This window comes from Synchiropus splendidus, chromosome 5 (genome assembly GCF_027744825.2).
Source record: "Synchiropus splendidus isolate RoL2022-P1 chromosome 5, RoL_Sspl_1.0, whole genome shotgun sequence".
Lineage (NCBI taxonomy): Eukaryota > Metazoa > Chordata > Actinopteri > Syngnathiformes > Callionymidae > Synchiropus > Synchiropus splendidus.
The window spans coordinates 6,583,647-6,611,459 of NC_071338.1; the positions used below are offsets into that span (position 1 = coordinate 6,583,647).

General features: G+C 42.8%; 1 protein-coding gene across 2 annotated transcripts; it reads right to left on the reverse strand.

The window, feature by feature from the left end:
* On the reverse strand, nt 1-27,813 carry adgra1a (adhesion G protein-coupled receptor A1a). Of its 2 annotated transcripts, XM_053865999.1 has the most exons (7): nt 27,696-27,813; nt 27,219-27,461; nt 18,197-18,324; nt 16,670-16,793; nt 10,181-10,332; nt 5,530-5,625; nt 2-5,389 (listed from the first exon to the last, which is right to left on the reverse strand). In XM_053865999.1, the coding sequence occupies exons 2-7, from the start codon at nt 27,219-27,221 to the stop codon at nt 3,967-3,969; spliced, it is 1,926 nt and encodes a 641-aa protein (XP_053721974.1). In that variant the 5' UTR covers nt 27,222-27,461; nt 27,696-27,813; the 3' UTR covers nt 2-3,966. The 2 variants fall into 2 exon arrangements, with proteins under 2 accessions (XP_053721975.1, XP_053721974.1); XM_053866000.1 differs by lacking the exon at nt 27,696-27,813 and having other exon boundaries at nt 1-5,389; nt 27,219-27,367.

A 27,813-nucleotide genomic window follows, 5' to 3' on the forward strand; every position in this document is an offset into this window, starting at 1 on the left:
CCAAGTCCAAGATCAGGACTTTGACGGTTCAAGACCACATATACTACACTAAACTTCATACTACAAAAGAAATAGTAGTCCTTCTACAAAATAAATCAAGAATTGAAATACTATAAATGGAACAAACATTCTAAATTCAGTTTGGTCTTTGTCTTGGCCTCGCCCCTCTCATTGGTTCCGGTATGGTGTTCTTGACTTCAACACTTATCTGGCACGACAATGCAAGGTAAGGCAACGACAGACAGTTGACATATAACAATACGTTTTTATTTGCAGTGCAGACAACACAGTGCTCAAGTTGGTTCTCTGGTTCTTATACAAGGTGCTGGGTATGAGGAGCCACGAAGGAAGTGAAGGATAAATATGACGTTTCAAACGTTTAGTTCAACTGTGCCTCAGTGCGTGAAGATGTCGAGGAAAGACCTGGAGGCACAAAGATGTCGCAACACTGGAACACACCGACACTTCACGGCGACACAGTCATCAACGTGAGGGTGAGCGCTACTGCTGATCACACTTCCATCAAACCATGACATTTAAGTCAGTGCTCTGACAGTAGAGAAGTGACGTCTCAAATAAAAGCCTGGTTACAGGGTTGAGAATAGACTCTAAATATACGACATCTTAAACATGTGTGACACAGAATAGACTCTACATAGGAAATATGCTTTCAATATTGTTTAAAATATGGCCTTCAGTCTTCGAGCTGTCTGAGTCAAGTAAAAACACTGACTATCTTACTTTATTTGAAGAGGTCTTCCCACATTCTTTAACCCCCATAATCGCAATGATAATTTGTGGCGGACGTGCACAGTTGACGATTTAAAATAGACATTTGTATTTGAAATGTGGCACACACATGTTTGTTTAGTGGCTCTAATGTCAACAGCTCCCGCATATAAAGTTGTGCCATCTGTGTTAACACAGTACTCTCACACGCTGTCTCCGAAAACAAACCACTCAAGAAGTGCACATCACAGGTCGGTCATAAAAAATGTTTGCTTACAAAGGGATGACTCACTGTAAGGTGGAAACACAGTAGACTGCATGAAAGAAGGCCAATCGGGTCCCACATGGCTGCTCACGGTTAGTTTTCAGTAAAATGTCATGAACGTGTTAAACTGTGTTTAAATTGGAGAAGAGGATGGGGGACGAAAACGTGAGCGTATTTAAAAGGAAAGGACGTTTAGTGCTTTTGAATGAGGGAATAATTCAAATGTAATTTATGTACAACACCAAATGGCTCTCCGTGTTTCCCTGCATCTTGAGATGAGCCAACTGGATATCGGCCCACACTTGTCACCCTCTCATTGAAATGTGCTCAGGCTAACCTGACCCAGAAGGCCACATTCTTGCTCCCTTTTACAACGTCAAGAACCAAAATTAAACCACCAAGATGACAGACTTCTCTAAATCACTCTATTGATGGCTTAAATTTCCATGTCACGTGTTCTTGGAGCTATTTATTCTTTTGCTTGGGTTTACCAAGGAAGCTGATGACTGGTGTTGGACAGACCTGACAGCGTCTCAGATCATGCACACGCTGAGGCTGCTGGAGCTCCTGAAGTCCCCAGATACCAGGATGGTTAGCTCCAACAGATTCATATTGGTGGTTTGTTTTGAGGGGCAGAGGGGTTTGTATGGGCTTAGGTCCTTTTTTCTGACATGGATTAGTCCCCAAGGCTTCTTGATCACATTGGGCAGAGGATTGTAATAATGTCAGGCCATTGTGACGTCTAGAATCTCAACACGTATGTACATGCACCTGATGACAAACAGGAAATGTGCAAAATTATATTGACATTATTGTGACTAGCACATATTTTCTTGAGAGCAACAGATTTATTTGGAAAACTGTCTACTTGTCACAGTACTTAATAAGGGTTTGTAAGGAGCCAGAACAGGGTCAGTGTTATTTGGCTTTGAAAACAGTGTCATTGAAGAAGGGAAAAAACTAAAATTGATGCTGTAAAAGTCAACATTTTAAATACCATACTTTTAATGGTTATTTTTCAATGCCAAATAGTACTCCTAAAGCTAAGGCTTGAAAGACAAAGGTGTTCCTGTAACGCTGCATCAGCCTGTTTTCAAATGTTGCTGTGAGTAAGAAAAGCATTTACATGCGATTCAACTTGAAAAAGAAACACTAAAAGAAAGGTAGTGGCTATCTCTGAAATCTATTTCATGAATAATGTGTTGTCACATCGGTGACATTTTTGCACGATGCGCTGCTTTTCTTTTTTAAGATTGAGAAATAAATTGTATTATTCAGAAGCCAAGAACGCTTTTATCGATGGGTTTGACACATTCCTCCCAGCTCACACCACTTCCTTGATCAAACAGTAAATCAATTTAGAAATATGCTCAGATGTAGGCTGTCAACACATCATACGCCATTATCATCAGCATCTCATTTTCCAGCAAAAACTACGCCTGCAAAAGTAATAATACCACCGGGGCAACAGAGACTCACTGTGACAGGTCTGTAAAGGACTTGCCGCAGCACAAATAGTGGACTGGTAGCACACACAAATCCGTGCTCTGATGGTGGGTTCAGACCACAAAGCCACAAAGATATCTGGCTCGGTTTCGATGTACTGATCGGTTACTCCGGATCCTTACTCAACTTGATTTGGAGCCTGAGTAATGGCTGCACTAATCAAAATAACTTCAGCTTTGTCTGCCATTTGAGCAAGTTGCATGGTCATAATGATATTTTCAGGTAATTACGATAAATGTAGTCATTATCATTTGGTGAGGATAGAGATACGAAAGGATGGGGTTGGCATCAGTATCCCTGGTATGTATAACAAAGGCCAGCGTGTTTCCTTTATAAGCTGATGTGGAATTATATTTGGTTCATTTCATGGCATAGACAAGACATTAAGAAAGAAGATTCCCAACCCAGCGTTTGCTACCTTGCTTACGCCAAAATAAACGTCAGGGCAAATACTTCCAGTACTCATCCTTCATGGAAAGCAGCTTTGCGTTAGTGACTTGCCTGCATTTGCTTCAACACCAGCAGTCTCACCAGGCGACGGGCAGGAAGAAACAAACTAGTGCAATATTTGTCACGGCAGAGTCTTGGACTCCATCCAGCAGCGTACGTTGAATCTGGAAACTCAAAGCACTTGCTTGCATGAACGTGTCAGACTGAACACATGGAGCACAAACACACCACACTAGTATGTACAGACTCATGCTCAGCCCACCGATCTCCAAGCGCACGTGCACACGCACACATGTTGTGCCATCACGTGTTACTCATATTTAAGAGGTCGATGTGGGTAACAATGCCACAAACATACGATGCTGTCCAAGTGTTTGAACGTGCAACCAGTAGTATGTCACTGTTCTGCAGAGAGACCAGCAAAAAACGTAGCAAGAAAGGATTTTCTCAGATCTCCACCATGCTACCATGAACCCTGGGTCAATATTTATATACAAGCAAAATCCAACTTACGACCAGGATCGGTTCCGACCAACCGGTTGTAAGTCAGATTGGACGTCAGTGGAAGTGCTGTGGTGCCAGACATTGAATAAAAAAAAAAAAAAAGCATCTGCTGGCCATGGTCGTAAGTACGGGTGGACGCAGGTCGGGCAGGTCGTAAGTCGGATGTTACTTGTATATGAGTCTTTCAACTAGCCTCTTGAGGCTCCGGTATGTGCCCAGGCAACTAGTCCTGCATGTGTCACCGCTGACCAGCACGTTTGATCGGTTATTGCTGTCAGCAGAATCAAAGTCACCTGCTCACCGCCACCGACAGCTTGTCACCACTGATTGCATCTTCAAGCGACAAGGAGAACCCCATATGACTTCAGATGCGGTTATGATCAATAAAAAAAAAGCTCACTATAAGGGTTCTGAAAGATTCCTACAGTGGAAGCTTCATTTTTGGTTAAGGGGCAAAGCTGAGGGCAAGAAGAGCAAAACACTTGGGGCACCACTTGTTTGCAGGGCAGGAACTATACACTTGTTTCATTCTTCCACGGTCCAGTCCTGATGTTTACTGTCGTGTCTGAGCCAAACAGTCCCTCATCCTGAAGGCTTCTGTTGCGCCCGATGGTCGCTCGCCTGTTGATGGTAGCGTGCTGGCGAGGCAGTGTATTTCTGGGGAAGCATTTTTGGTCAGGTTCCACAGTCAGAGTGTCCTTTTCTCTTCTGAATGTCTTTGTCCTGGGAGTGTACGTGTCCACATCCGACTGGTATTGTAGGTTGTAAGGATCAGGTTTCTCCGAACAGCTCAGAGTGGAAGAGTGGTCGACTGAGCTGTACATGGGCCACTGGCAGGTGTGAACCCCGTGGGAAGAAGGCATGAGGAGGCTGTGACAGGATGCCAACGAGTCTTGCACACTGTGACAGGAGGTCTGACGTTGGAGGCTGTGACAGGAAGAGAGCTGCTTTTCCAGGTGAGGGCTGGGGCATGGGATCTGCAGGTCTGGGTGAGGGATGTTGGAGATCACTGGAATGCCTTCATAATAATGTGCAGCAGAAGGGCTGTCAAGGCGAGAGCTGTCCATGCTGGCGGAGGTCAAGTGAGAGCGATAGTCCTGTAGACAGGGCCGGGGTCTGTTGAAGGAACGGGACTTAGTTCTGTCGATAAGGCAGCTCTGCAGTGGCAAAGCGGGACGCGGGAGCTCATCGGGAAGTGACTGGATATGAGGCGAAGGCAGTGACTCAGCCAGAGGTGATATCGGGGATGAGGCCACGGGACTCATCACAGCCACACAGCAAGGACCTGCATGATTGGGTGTAAGGTTCTGAGAAGAGGTTGCAATTTTCTGTCCAATCTGGGGGGAGAGCAGCAAAGGCTTGCCAGAGCAGGGTGAGTTCAGGTGGCAGTGAGGCTGGTGGAGCTCCTGCCTCTGGCTGTGTCCATTCTCATTTGCATCCTCCTTTTTAGATTTGGATGGGCAGCAGGCCCACCAACGGTGCCACACGTCATCGCGCTTGGCGCAGTGCTGGATGAGAAGGAAGAGTCCCAGGGTGACGCAGAACGCGCCGTAAAGACAGCTGAAGATCATGTCTAGAAAATGCCCCAGGGAGACAGCCAGCGCGCCCAACGCCCAGGTGGCCAGGAACAGAAACAGGGTGAAGGCTGTGGCCCTGAGCTGCGATTTAAAAGAATGCTCGTTGCCGAGCACAGACACACCAAACTGTGGGCATTCAGTGGCTGAGGTGCCCCCAGGATCAATGTGGTATGGCTGGTTTGGCTCGCTGGACGATAGCTGCTGTTGTTCCTCTGTTAGGATCCGCAACTCGTACTTCCTCTCTGGGTGGCGCTTTAGCTGGATGTATGTGCACAAAAAGTACACACACATGATTAAGATCAACAGACTGACAGGAGCGTAGAAGCCTCCCAGGCTTGGTTCCCATGCCATCCAGCAACTGCAACAGACAGATGGAGAGCAAATCTAAATCTTTCTTCACGGATGAAGCGGGATATTATCTCTACTTAAAAACATTAAAATAGCACCATCCTCTTTCTAGTCTGCAGCTGAAGGATCTGTCCGTGCTGGACGACTTACTATAAAGCACCGTCTCTGCTGCCGTAGTTGTCCAAACCAAAGGCTGCAGTTACTCCGACAATAATGAGAGGTACTCCGTTGCTTACCAGATAAAATCTGTACGAGATAAAAATGAATGTTAGCATGAATATGAATTACTTTATGCAGAGAGAAGGAATGAACTGTAAAGGAGCCATACACTGTTTCATCTGAATGTCTATTTCAACAACTCACATAGCAGAAACACACACTGTATGACCAGCAACTTCACTGCGACTGCTATATGAGATTGACATGACTGAGGTCTGAAACCCACAGAGAACAATGTTGCTTTCTTTGGTGCTTAAAAAGATGTGGACCGACATGCAGTACAATAGCTTAGCCAACTACAAAATGTTCTCTTTAAGAGTCACTTTTGCAGTGATGCCAAAGAGGTGCCAGATGGATGAATGGATGGGTGGATAGATGATTCATTTTTCTTCTTCCTTGTCTTTCTGCATTTCCCATCTGGGTTTGCCACAGCCAGTCAGCCTCCTCCACCTTAACCTATCACGAGCATCACCACTAGTCACTCTGTCGTCTGCATGTCACCACATCTATGAGCCAGTGGTACTAAATACTTGTTTGTGCTGAGTCCATCATCAATTTCTTTGTGTCCCACCTGGTCCTTCATTAGGGTCTCAGTCAAGTGCCTGAGATGATTAGCTTCCTTGTCTCCTGGCACAGACCATATCCAGTGAATGTCTCCCCTGTCTCGACCAACATTTGCTTCATTTTGTCCATTAATGCCACTGTTTAAGGTGATCGGATAGATCTTTTGTTCTCCCAGTCCATGTCCTATCTCTGCCATTGGAAGATGCTCTTCTGCTGCTATATCCAGTTCCTTCTGAGTTTTGCACCTTCCTTTCATTGACTTTCTCCCTTAATGTGGAAATCTCTCTTTATTTATTTATTTTGTCTTCCTTACATTCATACCTGACTGAATTACTTACTTACAACTTACTCTCATTGATTGGATCATAAATGTCCTATCTACAGACAAAACACTGCACTTAAAAAAAAAAAAAAAAAAAAAAAAATATATATATATATATATATATATATATATATATATATATATATATATATATACACTTAAAAAAAGAATTATTTATATTGTTTTGATTCTCTGATCAGCCATTTGTTTTCCTCCAAGTGCAGACAGTGTCTCCTGCTACAGTTTTTGAAAAGTCAGAGTTTGTTTTCTATCAATTTAGTGGCCTTATTCAGGAGCATATTCTGCTTGGACTCTCATGTCTGGTGCCCAGAACCTGGTGAAAGGGTTGTTGGCGCTCACCACTGAAAATCACCGCGGTACATCTGTCAATGAAACTCTCCATCTATAAAATGCACAAGGGCTTTTATCATGACCTAATTTTGCTTCGTCCTGCTTCTCTTGAATGTTTACTTCTCCAAGGGTCATCGTGTACTTAGAGAAGGGCTTGACAATTTACTATGATCATTTATGAAGTGTGTTTAGTGGTTCTCCTGCAGTTAATATATATTTTTTCAACCACTATAAAAAGAATTTATACAGCCTTTGTTCACTGTCTTAAGAAGAGAGAGCGACAGCTCCTCCAGCTCCTTGTGACTCCACAATCCCATCAAAGACACCTCCATGTTGTTCCTCCTGTCTGTCCGATGCTGCAACCCACCAGGCTGAGTCGCCCCTCTCTGACCTCAAACTTACAAAGCAGACTCTATCCTGATTGTCGCTCGCGGTGACTGGCTCAGTCGCACCCTCGCAGCTCACGCCCTCGCTGAAGGTTTCCACGGACAGGAATATAAATAGTTGCTGCTCTTATTATCTATACTCCTCTCCCTCGCTCAACCAGCATGGCGGACTTCACTTGCTACGATGACGACATGGAGAGCTTTTGCTGTTAAATCGCTCGGTATTGATTATCATAAACCAAGCATGAATTAATGATCATGTCAGTGGGATGTGCCTCATGAGCTTGTGTTACTTTGCTTTACACAGGTGTGTCAACAGCCTGGGTTTAGAATCAGACATCCTCACTCCCATGGCGTCATATTAGACGCTGCGGAAGTGGACTTCTGACTCCTACGCTATTGCCAAATGCTGGCTTCAGTGTTGCATGTTGACACGTTAGGTTTTTAATTGAACCACGTTCTGCCTTCTGTGGCACATCCTGATGCTGTGGGCTACACATTGTGTAAAATTTTTTTTAAAAAAGGTTAGCGATGGGATGCCTCTCCTTATGTTCTACGTGTAACAGCGTGTCAATTGCCATTTAAAGCCCCTCAAATGGCCGTGTGTTTTAGTCACAGGGCTGACTGTCAGTAAGGAGGAGAGCCATGTAAGGCGTTCAAACACTTCCCAATGTCACTACATTAAGACATGGGAGTGAGGATGGGTGGTTTAAATTGTTGGTGCAGTCTGAGTGAAACACCCCAAAAAAGTTTCATACCACCACGCAGCATTGTGGACTACACACACAGATGAGATGCTAACTTGGCCTGGCTACGTCAAGTGACTGACTGCATTCACTTTTTAAAACTGACATTGCTAGTTAGCAGTTAAATTTTCTGTGTGAACGCATCAATTATGGAATATAATCTGCAGTAATGATACTGCTGGTGATGGGTTGACGAGGCTTCATGAAACTGTCTTAACATTTCCTGACACTTAGTGGGCTCTGAAAATAAGGACTCAATGTCTCTGTTTCACGAAGCCTCATCAGCACCCACCAGATGGGACTCTCTGCTCTAACATATTTGGATCTGACAGCGCCATCTAGTGGGCTCTGGGTTCACGAAGCCTCACCAGCTCACACCAGATCACTGCATATCACTGGACCCTCTATGCTACGTTATCACTGTTCATTAACTCACACACTCCTCTGATACGCCTATTGTTCGGTCTTTGACAAATGAATGCATGAACCAACCAGGAAGCATATTTTTTTTTCCTTGTATTTTTTTCTGCATGAATGATCTCACCTGAAGGTGAGGAGCAATGTTGTGCGCAGCCCGGCCAGACGCACCAAATGGACAAACCAGCCACTGCTCCAGCAGAAGCCACACAGGAACAGTGTCCTGTCTCTTTTCTAATGTGGGTGGAACAACCACCATCACGAATGTTTCACTCCATTGTGTTGTAACCATGGAATTCACCGTTCACAATTAAATGACATCTGATCAGCCCAGCTACAAAATGTAGTAGAATTTGCTGTGTGCTTTTCCATGTGTTTGGTGACTTGGTGAGAAAAAAAAAATGTACCTATGAATCCGCTGCCTATTGTGTCCGGTCCATTTCACAAGCTCTTGCAAATGTGTCAAAATATGTTAAAAGGATCAAAATAGCTGACTGAAGAGGTGTGAATAACACATTTTAGTGTCTTCGTTGATATAAATTTAACCATGTTTTAACTTATTTTTATCAAGGAGATGGTCAAGTTAACAAATAAAAGCAAGCACGCCACCCTGCAATGCTAACAAGTTTGAGCTCGTGCAATGACACCTTTTCTGTAAACAGCATCACACGCTCATGTAGCAGTTGGTGGGAGTCCGCCACTTAATGTGCAGAAAATAGGTCTTCGAGTTTTTTTTTACTGCGATGTCAAGGAAATGGCAAGTGATTGGGGCACTTTAGCTAGTTGATGACAGTTCTGGGTAGTGGGTGAACCATGATACTTGGTTACCTGGATCAAATATTTGCTGTCGTTTTTTAGTGTCTCACTAAAATATCGATATTTCTCAGTGTAACAATAACCAAACAACATATCCAAATAAGACACTTTGAAATGAAACTCGACAGAGCATGGTAGTGAAGTTCATGTTTCATCATCTACCACAAATTACTTTATTAAACCGACGGCTGGTGTGAGGTTAGTCTGGTGTTATCTGTTTTGTTAACAGCTGCACTTTAGTTACAATATTAGCCATTATCCACATCTAGCACCCTTTAGCTCACTAATGTGACTCAAACATTTTTTCTCTATTGAAGGAGAGACAGGCAAATAAACCTGAAAAATCAACAAAAATATGGTCCATGGTCTCCTGAAGCTTCCATTTATTTTGTATTTAGTAGCAAATGAAAATGTGACCGTCACTTTCTTTTTCATATCATAATGTAAATAATATTATACAGGCGATTCTGTTTGTCATGCTGATAAAAATGTTTTTATGCCCCTTGAGTATTACTCTGTTTTTTCACATACGGATGTCTGGAAAAAAAAAAAGAATTGTCAGAGAAAGAAATGGCTTATGTGCAGCCCATAATTATTTTTGGATCTATGGTTAAAAAAAATAAAAAAATAAAATACAAGCCAGCAAGATGCTGCAGTTGCCAGCTTACAGTTGTAAGCAGAACTGGTCTGGACCAAAGGACAGTGGCCTGAACTGAACAAATGGCTCAACCAGACTAGTGAACTGAATGGATTCCACTGATGCTGATGACATTGAAAATACAAATGCAAAAGTAAATCATGGACGAGTCGAGGAATCCCACATTTCACATCAATTTTCCACATCTGTCAGTGGCGTGGCCTTTTGATTTCTTAGAAAGAACCATACACTATAGTACTCCTTACCATACATCATCGGAGCTGTAGATAGTAGAAGCTACAATGCTGTATGTTGATCCAGCCTGTTAAAACACGGGGCTCACCTGAAGATGGTGGGCTTCCTGCGGGTCTGGGCCGGAGCGCTGTTGTCCTGCGACTGCATTGGGTCCTTGCAAACGTCTTTACAGAGGTTTCGGGCCATGAATGTCAGCCACAGCATTGTAGACAGCGAAGCATAGTGTATGCCCACGCCGACCTGCGCAGAGGATTTATTATTAGTTCAGCTAATTTGAGCGATTTAAGCCGACAGATCACAGTTACATAAGCAACTGTCCATTAGGTACTAATTTTATGTTCATGAGGCTGAACAGTCGCGTTATTGCGTTACGACTGCCTGCATACATACACAAGGTCATTACTTCATCATGTCAAAGCATTGGAGTCCATCCTCTGAATCAGTGAACACCTCTCCTCCTGGAGTCCGGAACCATGTGACGTCCAGTTCAGCGGCCTGATCCCTGATGCAGAATGATTTCACTTTGTTCCAGAAAGACCATTCCACATCACCACGTCTTGTTCCCGGAGCGCGTATCTCCATGCAGAAACAACATCCAGCTCTCCGTCTCGCACATGACTTTTCACAGCAACGATGATGAAAATGAGGTCGACTGTAATGTTGTTTCCATTATTGACATTTAAGACTATTATGTCATTTTCAGTGTTAGCTGAGGTGCATATAATGATTTCTATTACTTTGGACATTTGAGCCTGAAGCCAAGTTGCAGAGTGAAAACTGTTCTCTCTGTCTCCACACGAGCAAGGACAATAATTATCTCCATGGAAACAGCAACAGAGACGTTTCCTCACAATTCACTGCAGCACATGAGGTGGAACATCTCAGAGGGATTGTGAATAAAAGGTGGCTGACATAAGAACTTATGGCTCCGTGAGGAACCTGTCAAAGAAGCTTGAAAAAGGAAGGAGCAGGAAGCCACGTGGGGAGGAGAACACACATGTTGACCTTGGACTGCATCTTAAACACAGCTGCGTGAGACAAACCATTGAGTTCAATATTTTGTATGGCTGTGCACCATCATACCAACTGGCCAGCCATGAATAGCTTCAGTTAAGACACATCTTACAATTAAAGTATTCATAATTTGGATGTTGAAAATGTAAATCGAAATCTGTTTTATTTAAGTAGTGCAATTAATTAAATCATTACATTGTTAGGTCAGTTTGGTTCTGAAATGTATCATGAAGTCCCTCTGAAATAGGCAACGTATATTTAGCAAAGTGGGTTCAGTTTATTACTCTACTCTATTACTATTAAATGTAGGCTAATAAAGGCCAATGTTTCAAAAAGTAAACATCGTCTTCTAGCAGACTTGTTCTCCCCCTGCCCTGACTTCTGGAGTGACCTCACGCTTCAAGTGCACACTCACAAGTGGATAAACACGGCTAGTCATTTCCTGGGTGTGACCATCCATCCATCCATCCATCCACAGTAACCTCCTCCAGCTACTTCTGGAGAAATAGCCAGAGAGACATAGTCTATCTATTGTGTCCTGGCACTGCCCTAGAGTCTCCTCCCAGTTGGGCATGTCCAGAATACCTCACTCGGGAGGCATTCTTAGAGGGAATCCATCCATCTATCTCACACTCCACCTTTCCCTCACTCGTGAACAAGACCACACTTTACTTAAAATCAACATGGGTACGGTTCTTCCCAGTCACCGGGGCAAGACATTCTACGTTTCCCTGAGAACCAAAGTCTCTATGGAGTGAATATCATTCTGGCTGCTGAGTCTGGAGAAGGAAACCAGACTACTACTACTTAAGTTATAGAGTTAATCAGTAAAGGCTGTCAAGTGTCTCCAGACCAAACTGCACTGCTCTTCTGAATTGTGGGGCTCGATTAGCAGTTGGCGGTTGTAATTTACTGGTGATGTTGAAAGGCAGTTAATGAGCAACAACAGCGTTATTTTCTAAAAACCCATTAGTTGCAGCAGCGGTTGGGTTTCAGTTGCTCATTCGCTGGAGAAAAAGTTTCATCAGGGAGTTCCCAAGTTCCCCCAGTGCTGAATAAGTGATCCACAGCCAAAGCCTGAACATAATCTGTAATTATTCTCACTCACGCCAATTCACACTCAGATGTGAACTGATCCAATAAGCTCCAAAGGTCACAGGCGGATGAAGCCAATGGAACCACGTCAACCGAGGAAAGCGGTGATGCAATTGCACGGTCGCCAAATTTTCCTCTGGACGGCTCACAGACAGCCAGCGTGTGAGCTTCTCTGTGCGCTGCCAATGGTATTCAGAAAGTGGGTCTATTTAAAAATCAGCCCAAGATTGAAAAGAAAACTGTTTGTTTTGGTCAACACCAAAAGCAAGCCACCACACCATCAGAAAAATGACCATTTTAAAGAAGAAATCTCAGCTGATGAAATGCTTTTAAACGTCAAAACAAATGGATAATATATGAATGCAGGTGGAGTCGAACATGGTGCAATTTCCATGGAGAAATCCCGAAAGAAACCTCATAATGACGGAAGTCTGTTGCTCACAGAACTAAAGTTGCGCATTGTGGCCCGACATATGAAGAGACGGACCGCTGCTGACTGGAGAGAGATTTACTTTTCATGATTAAGAAACTAATGACTTCAGTTTTTATTTATTATTTCAAGATAACTGAAAATAAACAGAACAAGTGAAAAACATGTTTAACATTGTTGTAAAAGAAGTCCCACCTTCTTGTTGAAATGTAGTTCATAAAGTATATGAAAAAACATATATAAAACACAACATGCACATACCAAAAATAAGGCTAAAAAGCCTTGGTAAGATGTTGAGTTTTTGCAGTGTATCCGATCACTTCTGATCTGTTTCATTCCAATTTGCTCCTGAGGCTTCATGAGGCATTAATTGAACGGTGGTCAGTCAATTCATAATTGGGCTCTTTGGTTAAAGACAGTGAGTCGTGGTTTGAATGGAAATCACAGATGAGAGGTGAGCGTTGATCAGCTTTCATTTCATAACCATGACAGACTTCACAGTACTTACCACCACTACCACAATAACTTGATCCAAATCACTTTGATTTAGAAAAACAATAGATATGTTTTTCCGTCCAAACTTCGTTTAACAGCACATGACTGGCCCGTCAAGAGTGGAGATTTGTTTCCTGGGGCCTCCTGTCACCTGAAGCATATTTTAACTGTGAATACATACTTCAAATAATGTATGCAAGTAATTAAAATGTGTCTTATAAGCTGCTAAAAGTTTCTTGTGGCACAGAGTCCCGAAGGAGCTTAGCCTTATCTCAAATGTTTAGTGTTGACAGGCTCTGTCTGCGTAACACTTGACCTAGCATGGCAGAGGTCACAGTGTTCTTGATTTACTCCAACAAATCTCTTTGGTGACTGGAACAAGCAGGCGGCTAAATGTTCAGGCTGTGAACATGACCATTAAAGAACACTGTATCTTATTAGGCCACGCTGAAACAAAACATGACTGCGTTGCTTTGCCACTTTTAACATTTCATTATTTTGACTGTTTAGATGGCAGCCAAGGGCCTGATGAGAGTGTGCTCAAGCCTCCTGAGGTCCTTTACTCAGGCCTGACTGAAGATGAAGACAGAACCTTAACTAGAGGTCTTGCTGGTGGGACGTGCCGGCAGCTCTCACTACCCATAATTCATCATCCTTAATAACACATCAACCTAGTGACTGGTTCATTGTTCCCGGCGAGTGTCGCCTAGCAACCTCCTATGATGTCACTGAAGAAAGATGTCACCACCTCGGCCAGACATTCTCTTAGCCAAAGTGAATCATCAAAACGTCATTGAACAGGCGATAAAATAAATACAAAAGTGTATTCATGACTTCTCGCCTTTCATAACTTGAATGGAGCATCTTTGCTCCACAGTTTCTTGCTGTTTACTCAATAAAGATAAAACATACTGATGTTTTCATTGGCCCAGAATGTTCAGGGTAAGTCCCTCAACTGCTGTGCGGCACCTGGTGAAAAAAATTCTAGGGTAATTTCTCATTCAAACATGTCATATATACTTTTTATATAACAGCAGAAACCACAATGTAGCAGTGTTTTTTTAATAAAAAAAAACCCAAAACTAATTAATTCACACACTGTTCGTTGTTTCTTGGCATTTATGTTCTTAATGTGCGTCTGGAGCTTCAGTGCCACTGAGGTTATTCTAAAGCAGCGTTTTTCAACAGGGTGGGATGTGGGAAATGATCCTCTCAATTTCATTTGTCCGGTGATATGTCGACATTAAATCACGAACAGTGAGAAGGTGACGATCTACCTAGGTGAGGAGATTACATGGACTCGATCACATTCATTCTATACACTATAGATCTATGCTGCTGAGTTGAGTCGTCCATCACTAGCAGCTCAGCTGCACACCATCTTCCCACACACGCTCACAGCGAAGAAGTCGCTCAAATACGTAACTGAGTTGTTTAAAAACCTGATGCACCTCTAACTTGACCACACACATTGACAACAGAATGGTGGAGTGTTCCTTGTCTGTCCCACAACGCCAAAGACTGTCTGCACCGCAGAGCTAACCGCTAACATCACGTCTCACTTCAACACTTTATTGACACTAGTAGACTATTGTAGTTTGCTTGCTGGTTTAAGAGTTGGCGAAAAACTACATGCAGAACCAAACAAATGTGCTCCAAAATGTGAAGTGATAAAGAATAGCTATAGTTATGAAGCAGGCTGAGGCAAAGAAAGTAAAAGACTTGTATACCAAAACTAGAATACAGTTCTTTGGCTTAAATTTTTTCTTAAAAATACATGTCGGATTGTGCAAAAACTTGAAACGATTATTTAAAATAAACAAGTCAGGATATATTTTCGCCATATTGCTCAGCCCTTTCTGGAGACATTTCTAAACTGATACATTTTCTGCAAATATCATGCCAATAAAAGGGTCAGTAGCTACAATTTTTCACAAAATAGAAGGGAAGACTTTTGATTAGGCACAATTGTTCTTTTGCTGATGTGCCCGGCTGCAAAACACAGTTCTAAAGAATGTTCTGGAATCTAAGAACATAAGTATCTGTTTTGTTGTGTTGTTGTAGTAAACAAATGTTTGCACAAGGAAACAATTGTTGACCAATATGGTGTTGATAACATCTTCCTTTCAATTACATATAGAACAAAATGTGTGATTCATTTGTCATCAAGTTAACTCAGCTTTTGTATGATTGATTGAGATTAAAACTTTAATCTTTTGACAGCCCTAGTTAATAGTATGTGACCATGAAAAATATTAAATTTTTAAGAGACACTTAAGCGAAAAAGGTGTCTAGTCCAGGATTTGAACCCCAGTCAGACGGGTTAAAAAGTATTAAACATGATGATACTGAAATGCAATAAAAAATCTTTAAAAACTAAAATAAAAATACATCACACTGCTTTTTTCTGCAGGTACTATGAAGTAGGGCAGCTGCCATTGAGGTCTGGTAAATCATGACTCTAGTGACTCGCTCAGATGAGTGCAAACAATCGGTACAACAATTGTTTCCTGTCAAGAGTGGACCGGCCTCATACAATAACCTCAGTTTTCGTGAGTGCTTCAATTATTCTCTGATTCAGAGAAGCTCTGGTGGAAAAAGCAAATGTATCACTCACATATGAAATAAACATCAGGGTTGATTCTTTAAGTTTCCCATAGAATGAAGAAAGAAATGATAGTCAGAAAGGAAACCCAGCTAATCTCATCCAGGACAGATCTTATCTTAGAAGACATTATCGCTTTACCCTCGCACATAGCTGACCGAAAGGAGCTGAGCACAAAGAAAGAAAGAACACAACATTTACCACCGCCGACACAAGTGAGGTGGTGGAGGTGTCTCTTTGTGCACAGAAGGTGTGTATAGAACACCTCCAATACTGACCAGCAGAAATCATTTGAACTGCATCTGCTGTGGTTGCTCTCGCTCCCTCGCTGTGGCGCTCTCTCATGGCCTTTTCAAAAAAGAGAGAATTCAAACTGCACGACCAAATGAAACACAACAGTCTTCCCATCTGTCCAACCAGGTGCTTGTTTTCCCCCAATCAGCACCACAGATGCAGCATCTGCCCAATCGCAGACAGGCTTTTCTGTTTCAGGGACAAAACCTTGCTATTTTAAGTAACTTGCACCATCAGTTGTCTCTTTTGCTTCAGCCATCCAAGTCTTCCATTTTAAACATTATTTTTTAACCCGAGTTTTGTTGAGTTTGGGGTTTGTGCTTGGTGATGTCAGTAATGTCATAGCACAAAATTACAGAGCGAGACTGAATCAGCAGTTTAGCACAGTGAAAGTAATGAAAGGTCTGCTTGGAATACAGCTCCACCCCTTTCTACAAAATAATCCAACGCAATCTCAGCTGACCCCAAGTACATTTTACACTCCAGCAAGCACAAGGAGAGCCATTAAGGACAAGATTTGGGCTGACTGAACAAGCCAGTAATAACCAATTACCATAACACCGAGGACTCGGACACTGGATGTCGGACGAGCACCCTCCAGACATTTACATGTACAAAAGGAAGTCAGGACACAAAGAACTTACAAGCTGACACACAAAAGGTAAGTTGATCTGATTGACGCCACCGGCGAACACTCCAAATGTCATTCCTGTGTGGAAGAGGAAGTTGATGAGCGTGTGCCAGCCATTCCTGCTGATGCGGACAACCCTGCAGGAAGAAAGCGGAAGGCGTAATGACAAGAGGACATTTTTCATCATCACAAAATCATAATATTAGATACAAGCTTTCTCAGCTCATGAAAACAAAAACACTAGGAACAATCCGAACGAGCCTCGTTGGACTATTAACAGTTTTATGTTGTCGGAATCACCACCGTCTTCAAAGTGGATTCTTATTTTCCTCGGCCAGTCACTATCTTGACTCTACAAATAAAGTAAGCTCTTGTTGCTCTATTACTCCTTTATTGCTGACCGTTTGAGATAAAAAAAAAAAATCAATGCTCCATGTTTATTTTTTGAAGTACATGCATTTCTGTCATCCCTACTAAAGGGGCACCCACCATCTAGTCCAATTTCTCCATCACTGACAAAGGTGCAGACAGCCAGTTGGACATGAGCCAGGTGTCCATAAAAGTGTCCCATATTTTAGCAAATAACCCAGGCAGACCATTTGCCAGTTCCAGCAGATGCAGTGAGGAGACAAGACTTTTCATTTGACCGCATCACTCAGAAATGGAATTGTCTCTGGAAGCAAATAGTCATGACAGTACTTACTAACAAGCGGGACAAACAAACTCCCACCACAGAGAGCAAAGGTATGCCAGGTTGGTCTTGTACGCAATATGTTGGCAGTGAATTTGAATTTTTAAGTTTTGATTTACTAACCTACAGGAGGCATGCAGTTATTTGGGGTGTGCATGGAAGCCGTGGCACACAGCTCAATCATCGGCACGGGGGATCAAGAGAGGAGAAAGTGAACTACAGACGATTCCAGGAATGAGTCACACTGACTGCAGGGTGAAGAAAGATCAGGAAGACAGCCTGGGTTTGGCATCAGTCTACTGGGGGGATGTTGAAGGCGACCTGAAAAGGTGTCTGACGCTCAGGGCAGCTGACGGCGGTACAGCGCCATGTCTGATCTGATCTGTCCGAGCGCGGACAATGACATTTTTGACCTTGTCTCTGTGCCCATGTCGGGTGCACACACCACACAATAATAAATGCAAGGCTGTGACTTTTATAATTCTCTGTGACAAAATTTATGGTAATTCATGCAGTAATGCTTCATTATGACATCAATATGAAAGACGATGAGTCATATTTGCTTGTCCAACACCGTAATGTCCTTTACTCTGCATATTAGACAGCAGTTTTGGAAGGATCTGAGGCAGTCGTGTCACCTCATGCGCAACCTAGCTTAATCTTTCTCAGTCTCTCAGCAGAAGATTTGCTTTATGTGCTACTATTGCCACAGTAACGTTATGTAACGCAGGGAGGTGCAGGTCATGCAAATTCAAATGTAATTACATTGTATTAGAAGAGATGAACATTCATTTATTCAATCAAACTCCTACAGCAAGTCACGACTGATGACACATCACTGAATCTTACCTGTGATGAACAATGTACGTCATAATAGAGACCAGCAGGCACAGCAGCATGACCGCCGTGCAGGCGTAGACCACCGGGTGCAGGTAGTCTCCTGGGTACGGAGGGAAGGACAGCACTCTCTTCAGATCCTGCAAAGAGGATAATATCACTGACAGAATTCATATGTACTCATCAACTCCAAGTGTCATTTCCTGAAGTGAAACCAACAGAAAAAACAATGCACAAGACAACGGAGCTCATTTTGTGTAAGATCATTTCCCAGATGGTCGTTTTGTTGCAAAATCTGCTCATTTTCTCGGTGCCCACGATGATTTATGGTCCAAGAACATTTTTGAGAGACAATTGTATTAGCAATGAGTGTAAGATCATCGCTACACGAACAAGTGGTTTATGATGTGATAAAACACAATCTTATAATGTCATCTGGTCTCCAGCGTGACTCACTTGATGCTAGCTCATCTGCTGGTGGAACAATACCCTGGTGTGAATCGACTCAAGACAAATGATGACTAGATTTTCCGCAACTTGATTATATTATAAAGGCTAGTCGTGGGTGTCATGTGGTGTAATGACTTTAAGTCACTTCTCTTCTCTCAGGATATGCATTCATTTGCATCACTAATAAATGTGTTGATATTTCTTTGCTACATATTACCTGACACAATTTAAATCGTATTTAAAGTTGCACAGCCACACTGAAGTCAACAGTTTGGCTGCGTGTTATGGACTCTTACATTATAACTGGCACAAATATTTCTAAGGCTTGTATCCAACATTCCCCTCATTTTTGAATTTGTCATTCTCCCTCCAGAACATTTCAGGAACAGGGGAACCAGAGGCGTGTACTGTTCCAAATCAAACTGTGCTGTGTACGTGACAACCCCACTGACGCCAACGATCATCATAATGACAAAAAATGGAGGACAGTGCCGTGTACACATTGAACATGGGTGAATGACACTGGACCCCATGAAGCACCATGGTACACATATGTTTAGAACATTCATTTCTAAATATCATCGTTAGAAAATAACAGTCTGAAAAGCTCAAAGTAATATTTCAGGGTTTGAAACTGCCAAGTCCTATCTTATTGGTCAGGGTCAAGCATGTCTATGTGTGTGTGTGCCCTCCCAGAGAACACACATTTGTGTCACACGTGTCACTGATGGGGGTTAGGGCTGGTCAATTTATTGAATTTTATATCCCAATTATGATTATGGCATGAAAGGATTACTTGGCCGAACATTCATCTCCCCAGTGGCTGTCATTCTGCCCCCATAAAGTGGCATCACTGCATCGCAATGCGTCCCCGGGACGTGTTTCAGGGTTTCAGACTGAGCCTCCTCTTCTTTCAAAAAAATGTAACCATGGTGAAGCAGCAGCGTGTCAGCCAGAGAGCATGACACTCTGTTCACACGGCATGGTGGTTAGTATTAGCCACCGTTTAGAGTCAATGCGGTCCACAGCTGGCATTGTTTTGAGCATCGGAACCTCCCAGGAGCAGACGCTGGTGCAGCAATGACAGTTGCTTGTTGGAGATGTTCCAGAAACCAGTGATTATTTGCAACTGGATATATGCATAACAACAACAGGGGCCTGTTTTGTAATCAAAGGTGTGACTCCTCCAAAGGATTTCACGAAAATAACTTAGAAACAGTTGAAATGTGAAAATCACAGCCGGCTAGATCAGAACGACGGAAATATCTTCGCAAGTTCCTGCTCTCAGAGGCTTTTCAGCACACCTGTTGCTGCTCTTCTCTCAAGCTAGACCTCATGAACAGACTGCAGTCAGACGGCAGATGGTTCATTTTTTCCCATTATTTTGATTACTTTGCTATTCAATGTTCAATAGAGATCAATAACAGCAAAATCTTGAATCATTCAATAATCGTTGATTGAAATGATCCTGTTTCTAAATTCTCTGACAGCTAACAGTATCCTCATGGATGGAAACAAATAATACATATGTGGAAACAATAATTAAATCAATAATCTTTATCCCTTTGGTGAGAATGCAATAATGAATGAAATTTTTGACGATGGTGCTTAAAGGGTTCTTGCACAGTACCATTCAGTAAACTTACTTTCACAGCCACTAGAGTTCATTCCTGCTAAGAGACAGAGAGGTAAACAGATCAGATGATATCACCACAAGGTGACATGGAGAAAAGGGGGCTCTTTTATCAGTGTTTGGTGGATGACTAAGCTCATATGATAACTGAGGGAGAAATGGAGTTCAGTGTGTTTGGCCTTTCAATTCATCAAATTTACATTATACTTCAATGCTTTCTTTAATCGAACTTCTTAACATCAAAGTTTGAAGCAGCTTCAAACAAGCAACTCCATCCAGTTTGACCTCATTTCAGGCAGGAGGATCTCGTATGGTGCTGCGCTGACATCACCATCCCAAAATAGCTAGGTGCATGTCATTAAACATGTAATACGGGGTCGTCGAATTCCAGTGTCTCTTGAAATGTAAATTCAAAGCAACCCATTGCACTGTGAAGCGTCTGTGTGGTTTGTTTCTTTATAGGTCGCGTGCAAGGAGAGTGTTGTCTGTTTGGGCACCACTGCCCATTTCCTTGCGGCCACATTCTGTCTGCCACTCTGATGGGGTGAGAGGAGCCATGGAGGCTGCGAAAACAAAACAGTGAAATTTGGCTCACTGATCTCTGACACATGCTGATATCAGCCACTATAAAAAGAAATCCTTTACAAGGTCAACTGCCTTCCATAAATACGTTCCACTCTAAAAACGCTCTTTATGTTTTTGAAAAATGATTTACGACGACACCAAACTAAATTCAGCAGATTCACCACAAGGGAAGCTCATAGAAGAAATAGCCGACCACGACCAATCAGAGGGCCTCATTTCTAGGCTGAAGAGGATGGTGCACCGTTGATAATGTAAAAATGAGGACCCCCTTGAAATGAGCTTCCATGTCTGAATAAAAGTAGAAAAAACATTTATTAATGATTAAAACAAATATTCAGACTAGGTTATTAAAATTTTGCATCTGACTACTTCCAGACTTTGAGTGAGACAAACCAGACTGGGACCAGTTAAAATATGAAAAAAACATATGGTGGAGCCTTTGGTTTTCCAAAGACAAAACTAAACCCATTTATGTTCTATGTCAAGAGAACCTGTGGACCTCGAGATCCACCAGAGCACAGTGACAGAAGGGACTGAGATGAAGAGTTTGAAGCAGAGCCAGGTGATCTGAGGGCACAGCGACGTGCTGAATCTGGGAGTCAAACACAACATCTGTATCGGTAGTAAATGAAGCTATGTGACAATATTCTTGACTTCCACCACTCAATACCATCATCACCGTCACCACTACTCATTTAGATGCAGTGAGTGTTTATGTTGTTGAGCAAGGGTTAGCTGAAATGTTCCTAGCAAGGAGAGACGGTCGGCAACCTCTGTCCTCTGCTTGTATCGGAGCGGGAGAAACAAGTCGTTGTGTATTAGTTGTATATGTTGATGCTAGTAAAAGCCAAGCTTCCATCTGAACATGACCAACTGACCAAGTGAACGCTCCCAAGTGTGAGCATTTGAATGACCAGACGGACGATCAGCCACATGGACACAAAATGTTTTTTTTTTAGTTAACATTAAGTGAAAAAGAAAAGCTGGGAGGAGACTCATTTTCCTTCCATGGTGCTGATGTTGACCTGTTATCCATGTTTCATTCATACTGCTGTGGTTTGTGAGATGTAGGGCTGATCACCAGAATGTCCCACTAACACATTTTCCAGCGACCCATGAAGCACGCGTGGCCATGTAGGACGGCGATGAATGATGAATGCAGTTCTGGTGACAACGGGTTCTGCTGACTGAGCTGTGGAGCAGGAGCTGCGGTGGAGCCTGAGAACTAGTGACTCATGTCCATGATGTGTCTCTCCTGGACAGCACGAGTGTTCCAAGCGCAGAAAAAAAGAGCATTCAAACTGTTAGCGCCCTCTCTTCTACTTCACTGGAACACACTCCTGCATGCGCATAATTCAAAGTGAAGATTCTTGTGGAGGCAGCAATCACAAGCTAACTCGGCTCCGTCTCCACGACAGCGTCAACTCGCTTTTCCCTTTGTGTCCCGATACCTTGAATTTTAGAGACACTGTCATGTCGTCTTCCTCTCATCTCTCCCTGGGACAGCATGCTCTCTGGTCACGCTCCGCTGAACAAGCGTCTATTAGACTGAGCATGACTGATTAAATCCTTCGCAGATCCCATAAAGTGGAAAAAAGAAACACTAGCAGCAACATGCAAGCGTGATCTGCCAGGTCCACACCTCACTTCACCAGTGAGCAGGGACCGTTTACTGGTTAACCACTTATATCCACAATCGCTTTGGTTTGCACAAAGCGCCTTTTTCTTTAATACCCGAAAGGTCTGACTTGGTATAAGACATAAGTGTTACCATGGTTACAAATTAAAGCCCCTCAGGTCAAACCTCGCCGGAGTGTTGCTCGCTGCTGCCACGCTAATGTTGATACACAACTAAAAAAACCCCACAAACAATAGCACAACAAATCCTCCCTTTGGATTCTGCTGCGACCGACTCCTCGACATTAAAGCAGAGCACAGCCAAGCATGCTCACTGATTTGAGGCAGACTGACGTCACTCATATCTCATGGCCAGCGCAGCACGACTGGCTGGAACCATGTCATGCCAACCATAGGAGCAGTTGCGGGTTGGACGCAAACATGTTCTGAGACCAGGGTGGGGGAAAATGACGATTCAAGTCCAAGTCTTACTTCCAGGTCATTTTCCAAACATGTGGGGGGACTTGATCTGACTCGCTGATGTAGCTCTCCTTAGACTGCCAAGACACATTGAAACCGATTCCCTTCAAACCACTTTGAGGAAGTTTGACTTAAGTTTCTAGGGTTGCACCAATCGGCCGGCCGATTTATCAGCGATGTTAGGGCCTCTACGACATCATCATGATCAATTATTTTTAAGAGGCTATTTCTATTCAAACATGATGAGCAATGTTATTACTCTGAAAAAAATGAACATCACCATGTAAAAGTGACAAAACAAAGCAGGCATTGGCGGTCACTTGGCAAAACTTCTCCGTCAAGGTAAAAAAAACCAATTGCAGTTCACAACGTGTGCACCCATGGAGTTAGACTCCGGTGTAAAACATGACTCTTTGAGTCAAATTACTGCTCCAAATTCTAGCGCTACCAAGAGGCTAGTGAACAAATGCTAACAGGCACTAAGCGCAGGTGAAAGCAATGCGCTAATGGAGTTTCTTTGTTTTGGACGAGCAGTCATGTTTTGTTGTCGAAGATTTCACCAGCTAAGAATATAATACTAATAACAACTAATAATACTCATTTACTGGACAAGTAGTCGATGAAAAGAGGATGAAAAGAGGAGCGGACTGTCAGGTCATAAGGCTGATTGTTTGTTCCTCTTCCCTCTGGCAGGAGGCTACGGTCCATCCAGACCAGAACCTCCCGTCACAGGAACAGCTTCTTCCCCTCGGCCGTCAGACTGTTGAATTCGTGAACAGTTTTTGTTGTTATTTTATTTGATTTATTTTTTTATTTATTTTGTCAGCACTTCCACAATACTTTCATAGTTGGTGAGCTCCCCACTGACCATGGCAATAAATTAAATTCTGATTCTGATTCTGAACATTCTGGTTGAGTTGAGTGAAGATTACATTGTGGGTTTGATCTGTTCATTGTTCATTAAAAAAGGGAATAAATGTTATTTATTTTAAATCAAGCACTATAATATGAAGCACTTTGTGTATTATTAGTCATTTATGTTGCTTCAAAAGTTGCAATGTTGTCTATGCAATGTTTTGTTATTATTGTTATTTAATAAGTTCCTGTAATAAATCGACAAATAGTGACTTTTGCATGTGATTTAGTTGTGGATAACAAAGAAAAAACAGTCTGCAAAAATTGGTATCGGCCTGTTGAGACTTTCAAAAAATTGGCAATCAGTTTCTGCAAAAAAATGATGGTGCACCACTACTTGTTTCATTCAAATTTTAGCGTAATAAGTCATGTACACATTGTTGTCTTGATTTGAAATCAGTACAGACCAAATCTGTTGCACATTTATATTCATCAACATTGGTGCGTCGCTGGAAAATTGCATCTTCAATGGACAGCCAGGTAATATCGAATTAACCTTTCTCTCTCGGTAGAATATGAAAAGGCCAGTGCACCGCAGTCCACTGCAGCTATGACCCTGAACATTGATCAACAATTTTTCTGCACGTCATTTCTATAGAGATATAAAGAATAAACTCATCGCATCGCAGACAATGACGAACCCAAGAAATTGACACTGTCTAATGGGTCAGCAAGTCAGGGTCAGCTTTAAAGGCATGTGAGGTCACACACGCATCAGTGCCTGGACGGCATGAGTGAAAATGTTTGTCAATAACAAGCCACACAGTTGTTGCTCTGAATTGCAAGTATTTCAACTACAAAGTCCCAAAATATTATACATAAAACAGTACTAATACAATTTTTTTTTCAGTGTTGAGTTTGATAATGCACTTGTCAGTTTGTTACCATTCCAGTTCTATACAACTACCAACACAGAAAATCCAAAAATGTTGTAATAATCATTGAATATATTATATAATTATGAATGTATATAATAATTATATAATTATGAACCATTATTAATTATAAATTGCAAACTAGATTCCACCCTTGATGTCTCAGTATGTACGTGTGTATAATCTACTCATGACTGACACATGCTGTTAACTGGAAACCCCAGCTTAACACTTAACACCTGCACTTAATAAATAAATGCTGCAAACCCAAACACTAATAACCTCCCTTTACCTTTTAATAAACCGTCACCAAGAGACCACAACAGTAATTTGTTCATACAGAAGCACGCCTCACTGTGCTGTTTGTCCCACGCACAGGACATTTATCAATTTGGTAAAATATTGATGCAGACTGAGCAAAACAACACGATGCATCTTCTCTCCGCATGTACACGTCTCCTCTGGGTATTTAGCTCCAAACTAGTAACAGGAACAAGCAGCATCAGGCTCCGACAGGAAACTCCAAGATCTCCTGCTCCTGATCATTTCTCGAGAAATTTACAACTGCGCAGTCCAAGGTCTGACAATGAGGATGAAGAGTTTCGTGAGCTGGTGAAAAGTGGTGCCAGTTTAAACATCTACAGATGACCATAGGGTTTAAACATGCAGTGTTCTAGCTGAACATGAACACCCATTCACCAGCAATAGATCTGTGCTGTCCACCGACATGACAGCAGGGAAGTGGACCACCTGCAGCAAGTGATCCACACCATGGCATAACGAAAATACACAGACATAGAAACTATGACAATCGCAAAACAACAAATAATCCGTTGACATTCTCAATGAATGTGAATTCAGCCTGTAACAACTGAGGAACCCACTCACTACTTTTCTGTTAGACTTCTTCCCAAATAAATTCAGCATCAAATACTAGTCAAGGCCTCGAGATCAAAAAAGACAATGAGCTAAATTCTTGACAGTGGATCTAAAACACTGTTCCTCCCTCCCAGTGTGCGTCTGATAAAAAACCTCCCACACACTAACACAACCAAAAATAACTTCACATCTGACAGTGTCTGATATTTAAAAGTCCCATGACATGAGCAGCTCACACCGCTGCTACTGCTCACATTGTAACACGTTCATCAGAGATGATAGATGATAGGCAAAATAGAATCTTTGATGTCCAACAAAGATTTGAACTTTTTGTTGGAGCTGAAGTCAGTGGAAGAGGTAATTGCAAGAGCTTGGTGGGCTTCAGTGTGTGTGTGCGTGTGTGTGCACGTGTTTAATGACACACTACGGTGACACATACATGGGGCTGTGACAGAGCAGCGCTCCACACAGTGATCCAGCGACCACACTTCACACTTGGTGTTAAGGCTAAGATGATTAAATGGAAGTCATCGTGTGGGTGTCTTTCAGTGTACTACTTGCTGGGGGTCATGTTGCTTGTATAGAAAAACATGCGTAAATACAGAGGCAGTTTATATTTTCACATCATTAAGCGTTTGTGATGTTAATATGGTCCCAGAATATATCTTTTAATAGGGAACAAAAATGCTCCAGGAGGTCCAGGTAGCAGTTCCTGACATGATCCTGCAAACGAAAACAAGGTACTTTCTAATCACCTTCATACTGGGAGCCACCACAGTTATCCAGAGTCAGGCCATGAAGGAACTCACTCTTCTTCTAACAATATCACTGCTAGAAGGTTGGTACATCAAATCCAAACTTCTGCGTTAAAAACCTAAAGCCAGTGTAGTGTATAGGGAAGTCCACTCTCAGTAGTCACACAACAGCAGCTATGCACTGTGTGGAAAAATGGTTAAAAATATAACATCTCCGCTAGTCTAACCCTCAAGGTTCTGTTTGTACAACTATGCACTTTTCCATCAGCATATTTAAGCATCATTTTAAGCATGCTAGCGCAGGATTCAACCACAAGAGACACAAGCAGGTGACGCTGTTGCTCCGAAATGCGGATCAGATTTCTGTCATCACTACTCCCCCAAAAAAGAAGTGAACTAGATAAAAAGTTTTCTAGGAGAATAATCACAACTTTAGCTGGTTGTCTGCGGCTTCCACCCAGTTGGCTTTGCAGAAGTCTAACCATTCCTTCAAAGTGTGGGCTCATAGCTGTCGAGCTCTTCACTACGCCACAGCATCGGGCTCCCAGTTCAACTCCATGGCTCTGGAAAGCACCTCAACACCAGGTCCCAGATAAGAAGTCACTCACCTTCGTGCAAAACAGATGTACAAGCTTGTGGTACGCTTCACCACTTCCATTACCTCAGCATAACAAAACAGCGCTGACTTTACATTTTTCATGACCTCATGAACCTGTACATGACGTCACCATCACGAGCAGGAATTCATAATCCACAGGTTTAGAAAATGGAATTTGATTGCTTCAGCGTGTTTAATCATTCTTCTGTCAAGCTAAAAGTGGCTCCTGGTCCGGTGCAGAACTTACCATTGGTCTTGCTTCAGAGCGGCAACCTTGGGTGAATGGTTGAACTCTCCCGCAGGGCTCCAGCAACCCACTACCCGGCTCCTTGCGGGTCCATGACCAGCGGCAATGATCACGGCTTTGAAGAGCAGCTGGCGGCTGGTTGCGTGTGGGCAAAGGGCATCACTGGAGCCCGCTGCTCCTCCTCCATCTCCACGGGTCGGGGAGCTGCGCGGTCGGGCATCCTCCTCCCAGCCCTGACTCCATCTGCTCGCGCGCAGCACACAAACGCACGTGAATTGCACAAGTTTCTCGGTAGTTTGGTGACAGAAGTATCAAGAGTGTCGGCGGCCGATATCTCACAGTGGAGGAGTGAAAACTCCAAATCTCCAAAAGTGAACGGGAAATTGCATGGCACGAGTTGACTCGGCTCTGATCCAGTACGCGCACGCGCCCAAACGCACAGATAAGACGAGCAGTATTTAGCAAAGCGATGAATACCTGCGGTGGCGTCGCTCCTCGTCACAGCAGCTCAGGAGTCAGAGGCACAATAATCCAGGTCAGTGAAGATAGTGGCTCCATTTGTGCGTGACGATGCGCCGCGCGTTACGTAGTGCGG